Source organism: Eretmochelys imbricata, chromosome 4 (assembly GCF_965152235.1).
Source record: "Eretmochelys imbricata isolate rEreImb1 chromosome 4, rEreImb1.hap1, whole genome shotgun sequence".
Taxonomy (NCBI): Eukaryota; Metazoa; Chordata; order Testudines; family Cheloniidae; genus Eretmochelys; species Eretmochelys imbricata.
Genome location: NC_135575.1, coordinates 144451679 through 144475256, shown reverse-complemented (window position 1 = coordinate 144475256; position 23578 = coordinate 144451679). Strand labels below are relative to the sequence as shown.

Sequence of the window (23578 nt, the reverse complement as noted above, 5' to 3'; positions counted from 1 at the left end):
CACTGATTTATCTACACACACACAGAGCACGCATTTATACACGCTGCACTGATTTATCTACACACGCAGAGCACGCATTTATACACGCCGCACTGATTTATCTACACACACACAGAGCACGCATTTATACACGCCGCACTGATTTACACACGCACACAGAGCACGCATTTATACACGCCGCACTGATTTATCTACACACACAGAGCACGCATTTATACACGCTGCACTGATTTATCTACACACGCACAGAGCACGCATTTATACACGCCGCACTGATTTATCTACACACGCAGAGCACGCATTTATACACGCCGCACTGATTTATCTACACACACACAGAGCATGCATTTATACACGCCGCACTGATTTATCTACACACACAGAGCACGCATTTATACACGCCGCACTGATTTATCTACACACACACAGAGCACGCATTTATACACGCTGCACTGATTTATCTACACACACACAGAGCACGCATTTATACACGCTGCACTGATTTATCTACACACGCAGAGCACGCATTTATACACGCCGCACTGATTTATCTACACACACACAGAGCACGCATTTATACACGCCGCACTGATTTATCTACACACACAGAGCACGCATTTATACACGCCGCACTGATTTACACACGCACACACAGAGCACACATTTATACACGCCGCACTGATTTATCTCCACACACACAGAGCACGCATTTATACACGCTGCACTGATTTATCTCCACACACACACAGAGCACGCATTTATACACGCCGCACTGATTTATCTACACACACACAGAGCACGTATTTATACACGCCGCACTGATTTATCTCCACACACACAGAGCACGCATTTATACACGCCGCACTGATTTATCTACACACACACACAGAGCACGCAGTTATACACGCCGCACTGATTTATCTACACACACACAGAGCACGCATTTATACACGCTGCACTGATTTACACACGCACACACAGAGCACACATTTATACACGCCGCACTGATTTACACACGCACACAGAGCACGCATTTATACACGCTGCACTGATTTATCTCCACACACACACAGAGCACGCATTTATACACGCCGCACTGATTTATCTCCACACACACACAGAGCACGCATTTATACACGCCGCACTGATTTATCTACACACACACAGAGCACGCATTTATACACGCCGCACTGATTTACACACGCACACAGAGCACGCATTTATACACGCTGCACTGATTTATCTACACGCACACAGAGCACGCATTTATACACGCCGCACTGATTTATCTACACACACAGAGCACGCATTTATACACGCCGCACTGATTTATCTACACGCACACAGAGCACACATTTATACACGCCGCACTGATTTATCTACACACACAGAGCACGCATTTATACACGCCGCACTGATTTATCTACACGCACACAGAGCACGCATTTATACACGCCGCACTGATTTATCTCCACACACACAGAGCACACATTTATACACGCCGCACTGATTTATCTACACACACAGAGCACGCATTTATACACGCCGCACTGATTTATCTACACACACAGAGCACGCATTTATACACGCCGCACTGATTTATCTACACGCACAGAGCACGCATTTATACACGCCGCACTGATTTATCTCCACACACACAGAGCACGCATTTATACACGCCGCACTGATTTATCTACACACACACAGAGCACGCATTTATACACGCCGCACTGATTTATCTACACGCACAGAGCACGCATTTATACACGCCGTACTGATTTATCTACACACGCACAGAGCACGCATTTATACACGCCGCACTGATTTATCTACACACACACAGAGCACGCATTTATACACACCGCACTGATTTATCTCCACACACACAGAGCACGCATTTATACACGCCGCACTGATTTATCTCCACACACACACAGAGCACGCATTTACACACGCCGCACTGATTTATCTCCACACACACACAGAGCACGCATTTATACACGCCGCACTGATTTATCTACACACACAGAGCACGCATTTATACACGCCGCACTGATTTATCTACACACACAGAGCACGCATTTATACACGCCGCACTGATTTATCTACACACACACACAGAGCACGCATTTATACACGCCGCACTGATTTATCTACACGCACAGAGCACGCATTTATACACGCCGCACTGATTTATCTACACACACAGAGCACGCATTTATACACGCCGCACTGATTTATCTACACACGCACAGAGCACGCATTTATACACGCCGCACTGATTTATCTACACACACACAGAGCACGCATTTATACACGCCGCACTGATTTACACACGCACACAGAGCACGTATTTATACACGCCGCACTGATTTATATACACACACACACAGAGCACGCATTTATACACGCCGCACTGATTTATCTACACACACAGAGCACGCATTTATACACGCTGCACTGATTTACACACGCACACAGAGCACGCATTTATACACGCCGCACTGATTTATCTACACGCACAGAGCACGCATTTATACACGCCGCACTGATTTATCTACACACACAGAGCACGCATTTATACACGCCGCACTGATTTATCTACACACGCACAGAGCACGCATTTATACACGCCGCACTGATTTACACACACAGAGCACGCATTTATACACGCCGCACTGATTTATCTACACACACACACACAGAGCACGCATTTATACACGCCGCACTGATTTATCTACACACGCACACACAGAGCACGCATTTATACACGCCGCACTGATTTACACACACACACACAGAGCACGCATTTATACACGCCGCACTGATTTATCTACACACACACAGAGCACGCATTTATACACGCCGCACTGATTTATCTACACACACACAGAGCACGCATTTATACACGCCGCACTGATTTACACACGCACACAGAGCACGTATTTATACACGCCGCAGTGATTTACACACACACACAGAGCACGCATTTATACACGCCGCACTGATTTATCTACACACACAGAGCACGCATTTATACACGCCGCACTGATTTACACACGCACACAGAGCACGCATTTATACACGCCGCACTGATTTATCTACACACACACAGAGCACGCATTTATACACGCCACACTGATTTACACACGCACAGAGCACGCATTTATACACGCCGCACTGATTTATCTACACGCACAGAGCACGCATTTATACACGCTGCACTGATTTACACACGCACACAGAGCACGTATTTATACACGCCGCACTGATTTACACACACACACAGAGCACGCATTTATACACGCCGCACTGATTTATCTACACACACACAGAGCACGCATTTATACACGCCGCACTGATTTACACACGCACACAGAGCACGTATTTATACACGCCGCACTGATTTATCTACACACACACACAGAGCACGCATTTATACACGCCGCACTGATTTATCTACACGCACACAGAGCACGCATTTATACACGCTGCACTGATTTATCTACACGCACACAGAGCACGCATTTATACACGCCGCAGTGATTTATCTCCACACACAGAGCACGCATTTATACACGCCGCACTGATTTATCTACACACACAGAGCACGTATTTATACACGCCGCACTGATTTATCTACACACACACAGAGCACGCATTTATACACGCCGCACTGATTTATCTACACACACACAGAGCACGCATTTATACACGCCGCACTGATTTATCTACACACACACAGAGCACGCATTTATACACGCCGCACTGATTTATATACACACACACACAGAGCACGCATTTATACACGCCGCACTGATTTATCTACACACACACAGAGCACGCATTTATACACGCTGCACTGATTTATCTCCACACACACAGAGCACGCATTTATACACGCCGCAGTGATTTATCTCCACACACAGAGCACGCATTTATACACGCCGCACTGATTTATCTACACACACAGAGCACGTATTTATACACGCCGCACTGATTTATCTACACACACACAGAGCACGCATTTATACACGCCGCACTGATTTATCTACACACGCACAGAGCACGCATTTATACACGCCGCACTGATTTATCTACACACACACAGAGCACGCATTTATACACGCCGCAGTGATTTATCTCCACACACAGAGCACGCATTTATACACGCCGCACTGATTTATCTACACACACAGAGCACGTATTTATACACGCCGCACTGATTTATCTACACACGCACAGAGCACGCATTTATACACGCTGCACTGATTTATCTACACACACACAGAGCACGCATTTATACACGCCGCAGTGATTTATCTCCACACACAGAGCACGCATTTATACACGCCGCACTGATTTATCTACACACACAGAGCACGTATTTATACACGCCGCACTGATTTATCTACACACGCACAGAGCACGCATTTATACACGCCGCACTGATTTATCTACACACGCACAGAGCACGCATTTATACACGCCGCACTGATTTATCTACACACGCACAGAGCACGCATTTATACACGCTGCACTGATTTATCTACACACACACAGAGCACGCATTTATACACGCCGCAGTGATTTATCTCCACACACAGAGCACGCATTTATACACGCCGCACTGATTTATCTACACACACAGAGCACGTATTTATACACGCCGCACTGATTTATCTACACACGCACAGAGCACGCATTTATACACGCCGCACTGATTTATCTACACACGCACAGAGCACGCATTTATACACGCTGCACTGATTTATCTACACGCACAGAGCACGCATTTATACACGCCGCACTGATTTACACACACAGAGCACGCATTTATACACGCCGCACTGATTTATCTACACGCACACAGAGCACGCATTTATACACGCCGCACTGATTTACACACACAGAGCACGCATTTATACACGCCGCACTGATTTATCTACACACGCACAGAGCACGCATTTATACACGCTGCACTGATTTATCTACACACACAGAGCACGCATTTATACACGCCGCACTGATTTATCTACACACACACAGAGCACGCATTTATACACGCCGCACTGATTTATCTACACACGCACAGAGCACGCATTTATACACGCTGCACTGATTTATCTACACGCACAGAGCACGCATTTATACACGCCGCACTGATTTATCTCCACACACACAGAGCACGCATTTATACACGCCGCACTGATTTATCTACACACGCACAGAGCACGCATTTATACACGCTGCACTGATTTATCTACACACACAGAGCACGCATTTATACACGCCGCACTGATTTATCTCCACACACACAGAGCACGCATTTATACACGCCGCACTGATTTATCTACACACGCACAGAGCACGCATTTATACACGCTGCACTGATTTATCTACACGCACAGAGCACGCATTTATACACGCCGCACTGATTTATCTACACACGCACAGAACACGCATTTATACACGCTGCACTGATTTATCTACACGCACAGAGCACGCATTTATACACGCCGCACTGATTTATCTACACGCACACAGAGCACGCATTTATACACGCCGCACTGATTTACACACACAGAGCACGCATTTATACACGCCGCACTGATTTATCTACACACGCACAGAGCACGCATTTATACACGCTGCACTGATTTATCTACACACACAGAGCACGCATTTATACACGCCGCACTGATTTATCTACACGCACACAGAGCACGCATTTATACACGCCGCACTGATTTATCTCCACACACACAGAGCACGCATTTATACACGCTGCACTGATTTATCTCCACACACACAGAGCACGCATTTATACACGCCGCACTGATTTATCTCCACACACACAGAGCACGCATTTATACACGCCGCACTGATTTATCTACACACACAGAGCACTCATTTATACACGCCGCACTGATTTATCTCCACACACAGAGCACGCATTTATACACGCCGCACTGATTTATCTACACACACAGAGCACGTATTTATACACGCCGCACTGATTTATCTACACACGCACAGAGCACGCATTTATACACGCCGCACTGATTTATCTACACACGCACAGAGCACGCATTTATACACGCCGCACTGATTTATCTACACACGCACAGAGCACGCATTTATACACGCTGCACTGATTTATCTACACACACACAGAGCACGCATTTATACACGCCGCAGTGATTTATCTCCACACACAGAGCACGCATTTATACACGCCGCACTGATTTATCTACACACACAGAGCACGTATTTATACACGCCGCACTGATTTATCTACACACGCACAGAGCACGCATTTATACACGCTGCACTGATTTATCTACACACGCACAGAGCACGCATTTATACACGCCGCACTGATTTATCTACACACGCACAGAGCACGCATTTATACACGCTGCACTGATTTATCTACACGCACAGAGCACGCATTTATACACGCCGCACTGATTTACACACACAGAGCACGCATTTATACACGCCGCACTGATTTATCTACACGCACACAGAGCACGCATTTATACACGCCGCACTGATTTACACACACAGAGCACGCATTTATACACGCCGCACTGATTTATCTACACACGCACAGAGCACGCATTTATACACGCTGCACTGATTTATCTACACACACAGAGCACGCATTTATACACGCCGCACTGATTTACCTCCACACACACAGAGCACGCATTTATACACGCCGCACTGATTTATCTACACACGCACAGAGCACGCATTTATACACGCTGCACTGATTTATCTACACGCACAGAGCACGCATTTATACACGCCGCACTGATTTATCTCCACACACACAGAGCACGCATTTATACACGCCGCACTGATTTATCTACACACGCACAGAGCACGCATTTATACACGCTGCACTGATTTATCTACACACACAGAGCACGCATTTATACACGCCGCACTGATTTATCTCCACACACACAGAGCACGCATTTATACACGCCGCACTGATTTATCTACACACGCACAGAGCACGTATTTATACACGCTGCACTGATTTATCTACACACGCACAGAGCACGCATTTATACACGCCGCACTGATTTATCTACACGCACACACAGAGCACGCATTTATACACGCTGCACTGATTTATCTACACGCACAGAGCACGCATTTATACACGCCGCACTGATTTATCTACACACGCACAGAGCACGCATTTATACACGCTGCACTGATTTATCTACACGCACAGAGCACGCATTTATACACGCCGCACTGATTTATCTACACGCACACAGAGCACGCATTTATACACGCCGCACTGATTTACACACACAGAGCACGCATTTATACACGCCGCACTGATTTATCTACACACGCACAGAGCACGCATTTATACACGCCGCACTGATTTATCTCCACACACACAGAGCACGCATTTATACACACCGCACTGATTTATCTACACACACACAGAGCACGCATTTATACACGCTGCACTGATTTATCTACACACACAGAGCACGCATTTATACACGCCGCACTGATTTATCTACACGCACACAGAGCACGCATTTATACACGCCGCACTGATTTATCTCCACACACACAGAGCACGCATTTATACACGCTGCACTGATTTATCTCCACACACACAGAGCACGCATTTATACACGCCGCACTGATTTATCTCCACACACACAGAGCACGCATTTATACACGCCGCACTGATTTATCTCCACACACACAGAGCACGCATTTATACACGCCGCACTGATTTATCTACACGCACACAGAGCACGCATTTATACACGCCGCACTGATTTATCTACACACACACAGAGCACGCATTTATACACGCCGCACTGATTTATCTACACACGCACACAGAGCACGCATTTATACACGCCGCACTGATTTATCTCCACACACACAGAGCACGCATTTACACACGCCGTACTGATTTATCTCCACACACACACAGAGCACGCATTTATACACGCCGCACTGATTTATCTACACACACAGAGCACGCATTTATACACGCCGCACTGATTTATCTACACACACACAGAGCACGCATTTATACACGCTGCACTGATTTATCTCCACACACACAGAGCACGCATTTATACACGCCGCAGTGATTTATCTCCACACACACAGAGCACGCATTTATACACGCCGCACTGATTTATCTCCACACACACAGAGCACGCATTTATACACGCCGCACTGATTTATCTACACGCACACAGAGCACGCATTTATACACGCCGCACTGATTTATCTACACACACACAGAGCACGCATTTATACACGCCGCACTGATTTACACACACAGAGCACGCATTTATACACGCCGCACTGATTTATCTACACACGCACACAGAGCACGCATTTATACACGCTGCACTGATTTATCTACACACGCACAGAGCACGCATTTATACACGCTGCACTGATTTATCTACACACGCAGAGCACGCATTTATACACGCTGCACTGATTTATCTACACACACAGAGCACGCATTTATACACGCCGCACTGATTTATCTCCACACACACAGAGCACGCATTTATACACGCCGCACTGATTTATCTACACGCACACAGAGCACGCATTTATACACGCCGCACTGATTTATCTACACACACACAGAGCACGCATTTATACACGCCGCACTGATTTACACACACAGAGCACGCATTTATACACGCCGCACTGATTTATCTACACACGCACACAGAGCACGCATTTATACACGCTGCACTGATTTATCTACACGCACAGAGCACGCATTTATACACGCTGCACTGATTTATCTACACACGCAGAGCACGCATTTATACACGCTGCACTGATTTATCTACACACACACAGAGCACGCATTTATACACGCCGCACTGATTTATCTACACACGCACAGAGCACGCATTTATACACGCCGCACTGATTTACACACGCACACAGAGCACGTATTTATACACGCCGCACTGATTTATCTACACACACACAGAGAGCACGCATTTATACACGCTGCACTGATTTATCTACACACACAGAGCACGCATTTATACACGCCGCACTGATTTATCTACACACACAGAGCACGCATTTATACACGCCGCACTGATTTATCTCCACACACACACAGAGCACGCATTTATACACGCCGCACTGATTTATCTCCACACACACACAGAGCACGCATTTATACACGCCGCACTGATTTATCTCCACACACACACAGAGCACGCATTTATACACGCCGCACTGATTTATCTACACACGCACAGAGCACGCATTTATACACGCTGCACTGATTTATCTACACACACACAGAGCACGCATTTATACACGCCGCACTGATTTATCTACACACACACAGAGCACGCATTTATACACGCCGCACTGATTTATCTACACACACACACAGAGCACGCATTTATACAGGCCGCACTGATTTATCTACACACGCACACAGAGCACGCATTTATACACGCCGCACTGATTTATCTCCACACGCACACAGCATGTATTCACCCACACACTCTGCACTAATTTATTTACACACACACTGCACTTATTCACACACACACACACACAGAGCATGTATTCACACACGCACTGCACTGATTTATTTACACATGTGGACACACGCACGCCCCCTCCAGCCCGGGAGGGGTGGGATTGTGCCCGGTGGCTGGGGGCTGCCAGGGGAAGCTGAGCTGCCTGGGGCTCTGGCCATTCCCCCACGCATACAGAAGCTCTTTGGGCGGAGGATGGAGCCCAGCTGATGCTGGGGTGCGGGGGGGGGGGAGCCCCCCGCACAGGATGCGCTACAAAGCCAGTCCAGCCCACACAGCTCTATTAACCCTCCGCGGACTGGCTGGCACCGGGAGAGGGCTGCGGGGAGCAGGGAGGGGTCTGGTCCCACTGGGGGGCTGTCATGGCTCCTGCTGCTGGGGGAAAGGCCCCTGACGTGAGCGAGAGCCGCCCTCAGGCTGGGGGTCTGGGCTGGCACAGCCTGACCCCAGGCTCCAGGGCAGCAAAGGTGCCTTAAAGCGCCCAGTGCCCAGCCCCTGCCGTGGGGGGCTGCGCATCGCTCAGCGAAATCCGGAGGATCTGACCCCGCACCTCTGTCCCTAAGTCCTCGAGGCCCAGGCAGGCCCTGCCACCCACAACCACCGGCTGTAAAAGAGCCCATCCGCCTCGGTGCTGGCCCGTCGCCCTGGCCGCCTGACCCACCAGCCTCCCGTCCCCGCGATGCCCCAGGGCTGGGCCGCCCCATGCAGGGCTCGGCACCAGCGCTCCCACTCACCGCCTCCTCCGTCCCGTTCCGGCTTGGCTGCCAGGCGTGCGTGTCGTTACTGAACTGGACTTTGTAGGAGGTCACCCAGTCGTACCTACGTGGGGAGAGAGAAAATGAGCAGTAGGGTCAGAGTCACCAGCATTGAGGGGTTTAGAGGGACCCTGGCCCCCTTCCCCGATAGCCCCACAAGAGCCGTCCCAGAGCCTAGATACCACGATAACGGGCTCGATGACCCAGCCAGCGGCTGGGGCCACGGATCCATCACCCTGCGCCCTCTCCGCCCCTGCATTCGCTGCTTACGTCCAGATGGAGTTCAGCCCCTGCGTGATGACGCCGGTGAAGCGGGTCGGCCGCCGGGCATCGATCTCCAGCCACTGGTCCCGGTCCTCGTGGCCAGCACACCAGCCTCCGTCGTAGAAGTCACCGTCGTGAATCCCAGACTGTGGCAGGGAGGGGAGGGACAGAGAGAGCGGCGGGAGTACCCGAAGGTGTGTGCTGGGAGTACCCATGCCAGCGCCCCAGGGAGCTGGACGCCTTGCGGCAGGGACTGTCCCTCCCAAGTGTTTGGAGAGCGCCGGACAGATAGCGAGTGCTGCTGCGAACAGATAACCCTATCCCCCCCCCCCTGCAAAAACGGGCCCCATTCGCTGGTTCTGAACAAAATGGAAAGGCGCCGTGGGCTGCCATGTCGTTATGTACATTTCGGGTACCTTATGGCAGCGCCCCCTACTGGGGGGGGCAATGCTCAGTAGGACCCTCTTTAACCAGCTGCTGCAGGAGGTGTCTCGCCCTCCCATGGAAGACGGCGTAGTGAAGAGGTTAGTGCGGGGGACGGATGGGGTGACCCTGTTGTGGGGGAGTTAGGTGAGGGGGCTGGGGCTGCAGCCTGTCAGCCAGGAGCCGTTCCCTTTGGAGGTGTCAGGATGGCACCCCAGAGCCCCTGGAGGGAGACGAAGCCCAGCTGGTGGCCAGGTAACTGCCATGTGGGCTGGGAGAGGCCTCGCTCTGAATGAAAGGTCCCCCCGCCCAGCGCACGGCACAGCACACCTGTATATTGAGGCGTCCCCGGTGGGCACCCAGTCCGTAGCGCTTGATGCTGGAGGCTCGTAGCTGGAAGTCCGACACCCTCAGAGACTCCAGCCCCAGCGGGGGACATTCTGGTGGGAAGCCGAAGGGGTAAAGGAAAGACAAAGTCAGGCTAAAGAAAAGCCAGAGGGGCCAAAGGCATCCTTGGTGCAACTCCAAGGAGGAGAGGGAGTCCGGGCCAGGAGCTGCTCCCCACTGGAATCCCACCCCCTGAACAATGGGGAGATCCCACCTGGGGGCAGACCAGCAAGCTGGGCACCCTGGGGTGTCGGGGACAATCTCTCTCCTTCTCTCATTGGCTGGTGCTGAGTGGGATGTGATGTCCAGGGTGCCATGGTCTGGGTGACAGCCAGTACCAAATCTGGCTGGACCCTGCCGCCTCTGCGCTTCGCAGCACCTGGGCCCCAGTGAACGCTGCTCAGAGCCTTTAATCTCCAGAGCCCACACACGGCACTGACTGAAAATTCCCCCAGACGTGGCTGCGGGGCAGAGCTCCGGACTCCTAGCTCCCTGTCCTTGTGCTGGCCCCTAGACCCGGGTGGTAAGGGTATCCCCTGAGGCCTATTCTCCAGTGCCGTCCTGGGTCTCGGGGTAAGTGCTAAGTGAGGGGGGTTACCCTGCAGCCTGAGAGAGGGAAGTATTTCCTCCTGTTTCCCTTTACTCGGTTTCCGCGTGTTTGATGAGCTCTTCCTCTGGGCCGATACAGAGCCCAGGGCCCAGCTTGCTGCTACGGGGCACTGGACTGCTCGCTTGGAGACCTCATGTCTTGGCTGTCCCAGAGGCTGCAGGCCACCATCAGCAGCAGCCCAGGGGCTCACGCATCTACCCCCAGAGCCAGAGAAGAGCGGCTTCAGTACTGGAGCCGGCCGTGCAGGGACACACTGAAACGCCCGGATCACGGGCTGTTGCCAACGATTCAGGGCTAACACCAGCGTTCCAGCCAATTCCAGCCTGGCCGGTTACGTTCGGCTCTCCTGAGATTCCCCCAGCAGTTTAAACCGCATCCGGCATTCCTCCTTGCTGCCTGGCCTGCATTACTGCAGGGCTACTCTGCCTATTAAACAGCGGCTGTGCTCCCCCGCCCCAGAGGTGGCTGCAGCACTTCACGGCTGGGTGGAGTGCGGGCACCGCTGCTGGCAGCACCCAGAACAGCGTGTTAGGCTAGGAACGGGGATTGTTTATCGTTACACCGTGCACAAAGTCCGAGGGGATCCCCTGCCTACGGGGGGCTGCACACAGCCGCCAGGCCAGCCTGTTTCAGTTCTCCCCCGGCGAGGGCCCAGAGCCAGCTCCGGTGGTGTCTAGCTTTGCACACATCCCCGCTCCCGCCCCCAGGCAGAGCGCGGCGCACTCAGCCCCAGCCTGGAGCCCGAACACGCGGCTGGAGGCACAAGTGCTGCCGGAGATCAGGCCAGCGGATACCAGAGAACGCCAGGGGCTGCTGAAACCACAACCACAGCCTGTGAGCATGAGTCAAAGACGCATCATATCCCGCCTCAGCTGGCGCGATCCCAGGGGGTCTGTGTGGGGGATGGGGCCAGGCCGGTCGCAGCTGTTCCCCTGTGGAACCTCACGCTGCAGGCTGGGCTTGGCCCTGCGGGGAAGGCAGGTAACTGCTCTGCTCTGCGGCGCCCCCTCTGGTCAGGGGGCAGGGGGGCAAAAGGGGAAGTCCTGGGAACTCCCCTGGCACCCAGACTCACTGAGGGTGCCTTGGAGATGCTGGGAAGAGAGGGGATCCCGCAGGGTGACTTGGACACAAATCCCTCCGCCTCCCCACTAGTGCTGCAGCCCAAGCAGGGGAGCCAGCGGGCCCCGCGAGGGGAGAGCCGCGCCGGGCCAACCACAGGCTGCGAGTGGCTCTCACGAGGTCTTTGCCCAGCGGGGTCATACACCCTCCCTCCCCCGCAGCTGTGCAGGGCCAATGCCCCCCTGGGGCTGCCCTGCCTGGGCCCAGCACCCTGCCGCCCTGGGCACGTGTGGAGACGCAGGGGTCAGCCCAGGGAACTGAGCTTCTCCGACCCGCTGCGGGGTGGGCAGCCTCCCTCCAGCCTCTGCAGCCCGCCCCAGCCCCCGAGCCCCGCTTCTCCTGGGAATGCCCGAGCTGGAGTCCCAGCAGCCTGTGGCCAAGCCTTCGGCTTCCTCTTCCTCCCAGCCACGGCGCCCTCTCTGCAGGGGCCGCGATCTCATCTTCTCTGCTCCCCGGCCACGCTCGCACACCTACAGAGCGAGCCCGCCCTGCGGTTCAGCTCCCCTGCCAGGGACGCAGGCTGGTTCCCCGCCTCGTGCCCATGGACCCTCCCTTAGCTTCGAGAGCGGCAGGGCCCAGGGACGTGGCTCGGCTCTGCCTGGCCCCCGAGTGCTTTCGTGGAGCTGAAACCCCCCTGGGGACCAGTCACGCCGCTCCCAGTGCGACTCCTGCTGCTTGGAAGCCGCCCCCCCGCGTCCTCCGGACCAGGGCTTTGGAGCCGCCAAGGCAGGGACAGCATCTGGCTGAGTCCATCGTTTTGGATACGAGCGAGGTCAGTAACGGCCACTAGGCCACATGGACGCCAGGAGCTCCTGCCCTCAGCACCCAGCCCGGGGCACCCACCAGCGCCCTGACGTCTCTGGGCAGTGCCTCTCCGTGGCTCTGCCCCCACTCACTCCATCCCCCCTCCCTCTGTCGCTTGCTCTCCCCCACCCTCACTCACTCGCTCATTTTCACTGGGCTGGGGCAGGGGTGCGGGAGGGGGTGAGAGCATCGGCTGGGGGTGTGGGCTCTGGGGTGGGGCCGGGGATGAGGGATTTAGGGTGCAGGAGCGGGCTCTGGGCTGGGACTGAGCGGTACAGAAGCGGGAGGGGGATCAGGGCTGGGGCAGAGGGTTGGGGTTCAGGAGAGGGTTTGGGGTGCAGGCTCTGGGTGGTGCTTACCTCAAGCAGCTCCCCGAAGCAGCAGCATGTCCTCCGTCTGGCTCCTACGCAGAGACATGGCCAGGAGGCTCTGCATGCTGTCCCGTTCGCGGGTGCCACCCCCACAGCTCTCATTGGCTGCGTTTCCTGGCCAATGGGAGCTGCAGAGCTAGCACTTGGGGTGGGAGCAGTGTGCGGAGCCCCCTGGCTGCCCCTACATCTAGGAGCCAGAGAGGGGCCATGCCGCTGCTTCCGGGAGCCACACGGAGCCAGGGCAGTCAGGGAACCTGCCTTAGCCCCGCTGTGCCACCTACTGGACTTTTAATGGTCTGGTCAGCAGTGCTGATCGGAGCTGCCAGCATCTCTTTTCGACCGCGCATTCAAGTCGAAAACCTGGCAACCCCCAGTACCCCCTTCCTGCCAGGCAGAACAGCCCACAGACCCCTTGTCTCCTCCAGTGTCCCACTCTCCTCCCAAACCTGCCCATCTCTCTGGCTGGTTCCCAGGGAAGCACAATCCCCACAGCCCAGGGACACTGGTTCCCCACCGCACCCTGCGGAGGAATGTCCTCCAGCCCCCTGCTAGCGATCAGCTCCCGCGGTGATGCAGGAAACCACGCAGTTCTTGCTCTGTGCCACTCGCAGACGTGCCCGGCCCCAGACTAGCGCCCCAGACTCGGCGTCTCCTGCTGGGATGCTGCCAAAGGCTCCTGGCCAGGCTTTGCTCCCTACACTAGACGTTCCCTGGAAATCTCCCCAGGCTAGCCCCTCAGGGGCTGTAGAGAGCGGGCGCCCTGCCTCACGAGGCCGTCCCAGTGAGCAGCGGGCTCCTGCCAACGCTCCACCCAGCTGCACTGCAGCTGGGCAGGAAACGCTCCTCGGTGCTGCCTGAAACCTCAAAAGCCAGAGGAAAAACAACAAAGCGCCAGCTTTCCAAGAATAACCCGCGGGAGCCCGGGCTGGCCCTGGGAAGGCTGGCTCCTTCTGTGGAAAGGTTCCGAGGCTCTGCCTCGGGGGCACCCAGGGGGTAGCTGTATGTGCATGTGGGAGCTTGTGGGGGAGTGGACGCGTGGGGGCGTGAGCACATGCCAGTGCGTGAGTGGGGGATACGGGGGGGGGGCACGTGCATGAGGATGTTTGTCAGTGCACGGGGCAGGGGGTGGGTACGTTTCCATGTGTATGTGAGCCCGTGGCAGTCCCCGTGGGGATGCCCAGGGCTGCTGACAAGGTTTGCTGGGGTGTGGGGGGGATTAAGAATCCAGCCCCACTCCCCCACAATGGAAAGTCACCTCGCCCCACAGGGAGAAGGAAGGAGCCGACACCAATCACAGTGTCATCTGCCTCCCAAGCCGGACAACGTTAGGGTTAGGGTACAAAACCACTAGGCCATCCGGGCAGCTCCCGAGACAGCCGGCCATGTGTACGCAGCCTCCCGACAGACTTCCCAGGACAAGGGACACTCCCGGGAAAACCTGAGCAGGGGACAACGCCACTTCCAAGCCCCCGCTGGCCCTGCCCATCTCTGCAAGGCAGGTAAGCGTCGGGCTCCGGGGCAGGGCGCTGGCAATGTACCGGGGTCAGGGGGCAGCATATAGTAAATGGAATTACAAGTTGCAGTGGGGGAGGTTTAGGTTGGATATTAGGAAAAACTTTTTCACTAAGAGGGTGGTGAAACACTGGAATGCGTTACCTAGGGAGGTGGTGGAATCTCCTTCCTTAGAGGTTTTTAAGGTCAGGCTTGACAAAGCCCTGGCTGGGATGATTTAACTGGGAATTGGTCCTGCTTCGAGCAGGGGGTTGGACTAGATGACCTTCAGGGGTCCCTTCCAACCCTGATATTCTATGATTCTATGATTCTATGAATTTGGCATCAGCCCCAACCCCACCAGGGTTCCCTTGGACAGGCCGGCTATGGTGGGGCGGGGGCAGGCGGGGGCAGGCGGAGCCGCAGGACTCCGGGGTCTCTGCTGCGTAGAACTGACGTGCCGCATAGGACGCAGGCCCTCGACTGTGTGTGCTGTGGCCACGCGGGAGCCGGAGAAGAGACCGGTGCTGGCCAAGTGGAACCGTGTGGAGTGGCCGGAATTGCTTTCTGCAGCCTGGGAGCGCGGCATGGGGCTCAGAGGGGGTACCCGGGCTGCGGGTCAGTGACCAGAGACGGGGGAAGTACGTACGTGGCTGCTGCTCGGTGGCTGCTCCCTGGGCCGAAGCCTTGGGTTTCTTCTTCAAGACTTTTTTCTTTACTACTTTAACCCGCACAGATTTTTCCGCGGTGCCCCTGGCTGGAGAAAGACAAACCAGACACACGGTCACCCCGCTCCTCCTCGGGGAGGGGGCGCCCGGAACGGGCAGCGCAGCAGCGAGCTCCAGACCGAGCAGCCGGGCCGGGGGACACGGGGGCTGCGATTCAGGGCACTGCCGGCCGCCAGGCCTGCCGTGGAGGAGGGTGGCCGTGAGGATTGTGCTGCTCCCTCTAACCCGAGAGATCGAGGCTCCGCCGTGAACAACCGGGGACCAGTGTTTCCTGCTGCCCCAGAGCTCAGCCCCAGCACCACCCCAGAGAGCAAGGGGCCCAGCCGTGCGGGAGCGGCCCCGAGGTCGCTCCCTGCGGGTCCCGTCCACTGGGACTCCGACAGTGCCCCAAGCAGTTCCTCTGCCGTCTCTGTGCTGCACGTCCTGGCTGCTGGGAGCCCACAGCCGCAGCCGGGCCAGAACGCGGTTCTTCCGGCTCCAGCAGCTGCAGCCAGAGGAGCCCACGAGGGGCCACCCGTGCCGGGCCTGGGACACTGACTGGAGCCGCTCGGCCCCGTCTCACGAAGGCGGCTGGTGCCCGGGCGCCCTAGTGAGTTTGTCAGTAAGTTTGTGGCAGAGCAGGGAGGCAGCCAGGGCTGTTGGATCGTGGGGGTTCCCCTGGTCCCAGACTTCAAAGCCAGCTTGCTAGTTCCCCCCGCTTGGCACGGAGGAGCCTGGCAGTGGAGGGGAGGGCTGGGGCTAGCGTGTGTGGATGGGTTCTAGCCTGCTCCATTCCCCGACTCCTCTCCCTGGGCCCCCGGCTCAGAGAGCCCATGGTCGCTCCTCCACCCCCTGGGCCAAACCCAGCTCCCGCTGGAGTCGAGAGGCCTGGCTTTGCTGCGGGTGGTGGGATCTGGGAGCAACCAGGCTCGGGGGCGTCCTGTCCATCACCCAGGGCCAAGATCTGCCGGTCACGGCCTCCCGCTTCGACTGCTCAGCAGAAAGCTGCTGGCGAAGCGTGGAACAGGCCAGCTGGCACCCAGCGAGCAGTTTGGGGGAGAGCCAAGGGGAGAGCAGCCCGGCGCACCAGTCCCCTCGGCAGGCAAAGCGAAGGGAAGAAATACCGTGAGGGGATCTGGGAGACTCAGGGGAAGGATCCCCGCCCGCAGTTCCCAGCAGCGGAGCGAGCCCCCAGCCCCGAGACAGCTCAGAGCAGCCTGTTTGCAACTCAGCAACTTCGCACAGCTTGTGTGTTACTGCAAAGATGTGCGAGGGAAGCATCCGGTGCCCCAAGCTGGCCACCCCGGGGGGATGGTGTGCAGGGAGAGATCTCCCGCCCTCAGTGCCGCACAACCAGCACCCAACACACCGGCCGGCACCACCCACCACACCCGACAGAGCACACACAACACACCCGACAGAACGCACCCAACACCCCCGACAGAGCACACCCAACACACCGGCCCGCACCACCCACCACCCCCGACAGAGCACACCCAACACACCGGCCGGCACCACCCACCACCCCCGACAGAGCACACCCAACACACCGGCCCGCACCACCCACCACCCCTGACAGAGCGCACACAACACACCCGACAGAGCACACCCAACACACCGGCCCGCATCACCCACCACCCCCGACAGAGCACACCCAACACACCGGCCCGCACCACCCACCACCCCCGACAGAGCACACCCAACACACCGGCCCGCACCACCCACCACCCCCGACAGAGCACACCCAACACACCCGACAGAGCACACCCAACACACCCGACAGAGCACACCCAACACACCGGCCCGCACCACCCACCACCCCCGACAGAGCGCACAGGAAAGCAAGCGGCAAGCCGAAGCTCCGCAATCAGGAATGCCTCGCCCCCCCCGGACAGGACGCCTCGCCCCCCCAGGACAGGACGCCTCGCCCCCCGCCCGCCCGGAAAAGAAAACACGCTGCCAGCCAGGCCCGAGCAGAGCCCCCAGGACGCCCCATGCCCCAACACGGCCACCGAGAGCCCCACGGGGAAGCCAGGCCAAGCGGAGCGCACCTCTGCCAAGGACCCGCACCACCCCCGAGCAGAGAAGGGGCGCCGCACAGCGCACGGACCCCGCACGGCCACGGGAGACCCAACCACGCACAGCGGAAGGCTGGAGCGCAGAAGAGGAAACACCAGAAAGGACCCGACCCACCCCGATCCCCCTCCCCCAAGCGCCCAGCCCCCGCCGCCAGGGGCTGCAGCCCCTACCTTCACCACCCGCTGCCTTCTCCTCTGCCAGCCGCAGCCTCTTGCCCTCGCCCTTGGAGACGGGCTCCTCCAGCTGCGCCGGGGTGCTCGGCGCTGCGGGGGCCGCCGTCACCTCCCGCTCGCCGCCCGGGCGGAGGGTGGCGCGGCCAGGGGCCCCGAGCGCGCCGGGCAGGCGGGCTGCGGGGGCGAGGGCCAGGAGCAGCAGCAGGGGCAGCGCCAGCATGGCGAGGGGCGCAGGGGCCAGGCGGGGCGCAGCGGACGGGGGCGCGGGGCGCGCTGCTCCGGCTCCGCGCGCTCTGCCCGCCCCGCGGCTGGTCCCTCCCCCGGCCCCCCGGGCGGGCGCCACACAGCTACCGCATTGCGCGGAGTAGCGGGGCCCGCCAAAAGCGCCTGGCTCCCGGCTGGAGAGGGGCGGGGGCGGCGGCGGCGGCTGACCCCCTGGATGGCACAGGCCAGAGACCGGCCCCACAGTCATTCCTAGGCCACTGGCATCGGGCGCCGGCTCTGGCCAGGAGTCTACGGGCCTTTGCTGCCCCCCCTGAAAAGGTGCCAGGGGACCTGCCTTCTAGTCCTGCCACCTGGCCCTGCCAGCCCCCGCCCCCCGCCATGGCTTTGGGCCAGTCATTTCACAGCTCTGAGCCTCAGTTTCCTCGTCTGTAAAATGGGGCTTCCCCCTCCGCCAAGATCCCCCTTGCCACAGCGACTCATTAACGCGTTTCTCCTCCTCAGAGCCTGGCAGCAGGGCAGGGCTGTTATCCGCATTGGACAGACAGGAACAGAGGCCAGACAGACTTTGGATCAATGGGCTTTACGCCCCTCAATACTCCTAAGGACCTGAGTCTATGTGACTTGCCCAAGGCCGCGTCAGGGGGCAGTTGCAGAGGAACCAGGGACACCCAGGCCTGTGCCCAAGCCCCTGGGCCAACCTTCCTCCTCTGCCTCCTAGTCCTAGGAGAGGGTGTTAATCAGCTAGTGCTTGGGAGGCGCTTTGGGCTTCTTGGATGGAAGGTGCTAAACCAGTGTTGGAATGAAAGTCCTGCGGGAGGGGACCCTGCTGGCTCTCAATATGCCCCACGGGGTGCACGTGCCTCACAGCCCCATGCACACCTCTGAGGCTGTGCAACACTGACAGTGAAGTATCACTATTAATATGGGACCTTCAGTGAAGCCTGCACCAGTGTGACTGAGGACAGAAATCAGCCTGGCAGGCTCTGTCTCGGTTCCAGAATAATGTGAATGAAAATTGGCAATCTTTTAAGAACACCTTACTGGATGCCCCAAAAGCCAAAATCAAGACTGGAGGTTATACTGGTTAAAAAGCCAGCCTGGTATAGAGGGGAAATGCAATATATATATATATATATAACTAGTGGAAGAAAGGGGAAGTTGATAGTAATGAATATAAATCAGAAGTTAGGAACTGAAGAACATTGATAAGGGAAGCCAAGGGACACAAGGACAAATCTGTGACCAGCAGAGTTAAGGACAATAAGTTCTTTAAATATATTAAGAACAAAAAGAATCCTGACAATGGTATTGGTCTATTACTAGATGGAAATGGCAGAACTATCAATATTAATGCAGAAAAGGGAGAAGTACTCAAGAAATATTTCTATTCTGTATTTGGGGAAAAAACAGATGAGGCAGTCTCCTCATATGGTGTTAATACTCTTTCTATTCCACTAGTATCTCTGGAGGACATTAAACAGCAGCTGCTAAATTCTGACATGTTAAACCAACAAGTCCAAGAGTTTTAAAAGAGCTGGCTGAGGACCTTGCTGGACCATTAATGTTGCTTTTCATCAAGTCTTGGAGCACTGGGGAAGTTTCAGAAGACTGGACTAAAGCTAATGTTGTGCCAATTTTTAAAAAGCGTACAAGGGATGACCAGAGTAATTATAGGCCTGTTAGCCTGACAATGATTCTGTGCAAAATAATGGAGCAGCTGATATGGGACTTGATTAATAAAGAATTAAAGGAGGGTAAGGGAGTTAATGCCAGTCAACATGGGTTTATGAAAAATAGATGCTGTCAAACTAATTTGTAATCGCATCAAAAAAAGGTACCGAGTTTGGCTGATAAAAGTAACAGCACTGGCATAATACACTTAGACTGCTGTAAGGCGTTTGACTTGGTACCATACGGCATTTTGAGTAAAAACCGAGACCAATATAAAATTACCATGGAACACATGAAATGGATTAAAAGCTGGCTGACCGAGGGCCCTTCCAACTCTGATAGTCTATGATTCTATGATAGGTCTCAAAATGTAACAGTAAATGGGGAATTGTGATGGTGGTGGTGGGGGGGGTTATATTTCCAGTGGGGTCCCCCAGGAATTGGTTCTCGGCCCTAGGCTATTTAACATGTTTATCAATGACCTGGAAGAATCTCGAGTAGGAGTCGAGAGGTGATTTTCCTGCTGTATTTGGCCCTGATGTGATCAAGAAGGATGTTGATAACCTGGAGCGGGTTCAGAGAAGAGCGGTGCAGACACGTCCGTGGTGGTCTCCCCCAAAGTGCTCGTATCTATAATACTGACAACGCGGCAGTGGCTGGGAGATGGGAATAACCTCACGACACTCCTGGGCCAGACAGGATCATAGGACCCCAAAAGACACCCCAGGAGGGGAGACTGGGATTGGGACGAGGAGCCTGGGCTGGGGAATAGGCAGGGCAGGGACAGGCTGGAGGGGAAGGGATAGAAGGGATGGCTGGGAAACACCCCAGACTGGCCATCCTTGGAGATTTCAACACTCAGCCCCAGAACTCCTCTCCTGGCTCCCCTCCTGTGGACTCTTGCAGGTCGTCTCTGCTTCAGCCCACCCAGCCGGTCACACCTGGGCCCTGCTCTGCGGTCCAGCTGTCAGTGTTGAGGACATCACTGCCCAGCCACTGCCCTGTGCTCACCATCCCCTCACTAAGGCATGGCCAGAGCTCTCCCAGCTGCAATGAGAGACCCGTGGGACAGCACCTCCCCTCCCCCCAGGACGAGGAGTTGAGAATTTGGCGAATCACCATCACTGTACGATAGCTTCTCCCGTGTGCACGCTGGCCCCAACAGCCCCTCCCTCCCCATCGCCCACATCTCCGAGGTTCCCAACTCCCAGAGCCGGATGGAGAAAGGGGCTAGAAACTCGAGCGCCGATGGCAGAAAACGACGACTGCTAAACATAGGATGAAACCGAATGGATCCCGCCAAGCTATGCTGAGGCTGGATTACAGGCCGAGAGAACCTGCCTAGCAGCCTCCACTGAAGCGGACGTGTCCTGCCCCGAGGAGCTAGCCAGGGTGGTGAACCAGCCTGCATCAGCACTGAGCACCAAGTCCTGTGCAGAGCGATCATCCGACCGCCCTGAAACGATCGTGCACGTTCGGGAAGGTCTCTCCAAAAGCCTGGAACCACCTACCCAGAACCCCCAGCAGTCCCAGAGCTCAGCCCACTCACTCCTTGACAGTGACCAGAACGCCTTAAGGACACTAGACCCAAGAGCTGTGAATCCAGCCCTGCCCCTCCCGGCTGGTGGGAGTCACGATTCACGGGCAGGGCCCTGCAGGCATACACGCTGAGGGCAGCCCCTGCCCCAGAGACCTCACGGTCTAAAGCGATGGCCCAGGGTGATTGTTGCACCCATTGTACAGGCGGGGAGCTATGGCACAGAGGGTCGGCGGTACAGCAGGGATTGAAGGCAGATGTCCAGGTCCCGCCCAGTGCCTTCACCTCAACCCCATCCTCTCCCTCTGCATTTCAACCTGCTGAGCACCCAGAACTCCAGCTGGCGCCAGGGGTGCTCAGCACCTCTGAGCATGCAGCGGTTGAGCTCGCAGGGCTAGCAAGTGAAGCTAGCAAGGCCTGTGCCTCATGCAACGAAGCCAAGCGGCCACATTCACACTGGGAAAGTTCTTCGAGCCCTTGTCTGAAGGCAGGCGCGATACGTTTGGGCAGGAAGGTGTTACAGATCCATCTCCCCAAGCCAAGTGACTGGATAAGAAATGCAGGAATTTCTCTCCATGGGCTTTTCCTGTTTTTTTTCCTCCCCTTTGCAGCAAAAACACACACACTCCTTATGTAACTGCGCTCCAGATTTCCCCCCCTCTTGCACGTGCCTTAACCCCTCCAGAATGACTCTGGTTTTCCCTTTCCACGGGATGGCAATGGAGACTGCCTTTGGCTCCTTGAACACTGGCTTTGTCACTTGAAATACTGAACCCCAGCAGAGCGCCTCAGAAATATCCTAGCAATTCTGTTCCTGGAGCTCCGACTAGCCTAGGATGACCTCAGCCCCCGCCCACCCCCACCCCCGCAATAGGCCCTTGCGAGCTCAATTTTCATTTTATTTCAATGATTTCATTTTTTTAGGTGTTTCCTAGTCCCTGCACAGACAATGAGGGCCAAGAGCTGGGGGAAAGCCATCCAGAATGTGAACTTGCTAGCGTATATATGTGACACTTTGTGTCCCTCTGTTGGTCAGAATCAGAACGGCTAATCTGTGTGTCATATGCTCTGTATGGCTAATCATTAATGAAGATTCCCTCCGTTAGTAAGGTCCTATGCTTTTGGAAGAGAAGGATCCGAGCTCTAGCTGAGCCCATTTGTACTGTGACGTCCTGAGCACGCACAGCGAGGACGGCCGTACCCTGAAGTCCAAGGTGACTCTATTTCCCAGAAAAGAGAGGATTTGAGAGCACTGATGTAAGCAAGGAGCAGCATCTGTGGCGTGCGCAGCGTGGCACCAGCTGCCGAAGCAGGGCTCTCGGACACCCTGTTAGAGGGAAGCGGGACTCCCAGGGTGTGCAAGTAG

The 23578-nt window shown here is 55.4% G+C and overlaps 1 protein-coding gene across 1 annotated transcript in view; it reads right to left on the bottom strand.

Annotated features, from left to right (window-relative positions):
* Window positions 1–18999, bottom strand: part of CPXM1 (carboxypeptidase X, M14 family member 1) — a 51902-nt gene extending 32903 nt beyond the window's left edge. The window contains exons 1-5 of the mRNA XM_077814733.1: window positions 18777–18999; window positions 16470–16577; window positions 11369–11478; window positions 10622–10761; window positions 10331–10415 (exon numbers count right to left, since the gene is read on the bottom strand). Coding sequence (XP_077670859.1) covers window positions 10331–10415; window positions 10622–10761; window positions 11369–11478; window positions 16470–16577; window positions 18777–18999 — 666 coding nt within the window. The remainder of the gene's footprint in view (window positions 1–10330; window positions 10416–10621; window positions 10762–11368; window positions 11479–16469; window positions 16578–18776) is intronic.
* Between the last annotated feature and the right edge of the window lie 4579 nt (window positions 19000–23578).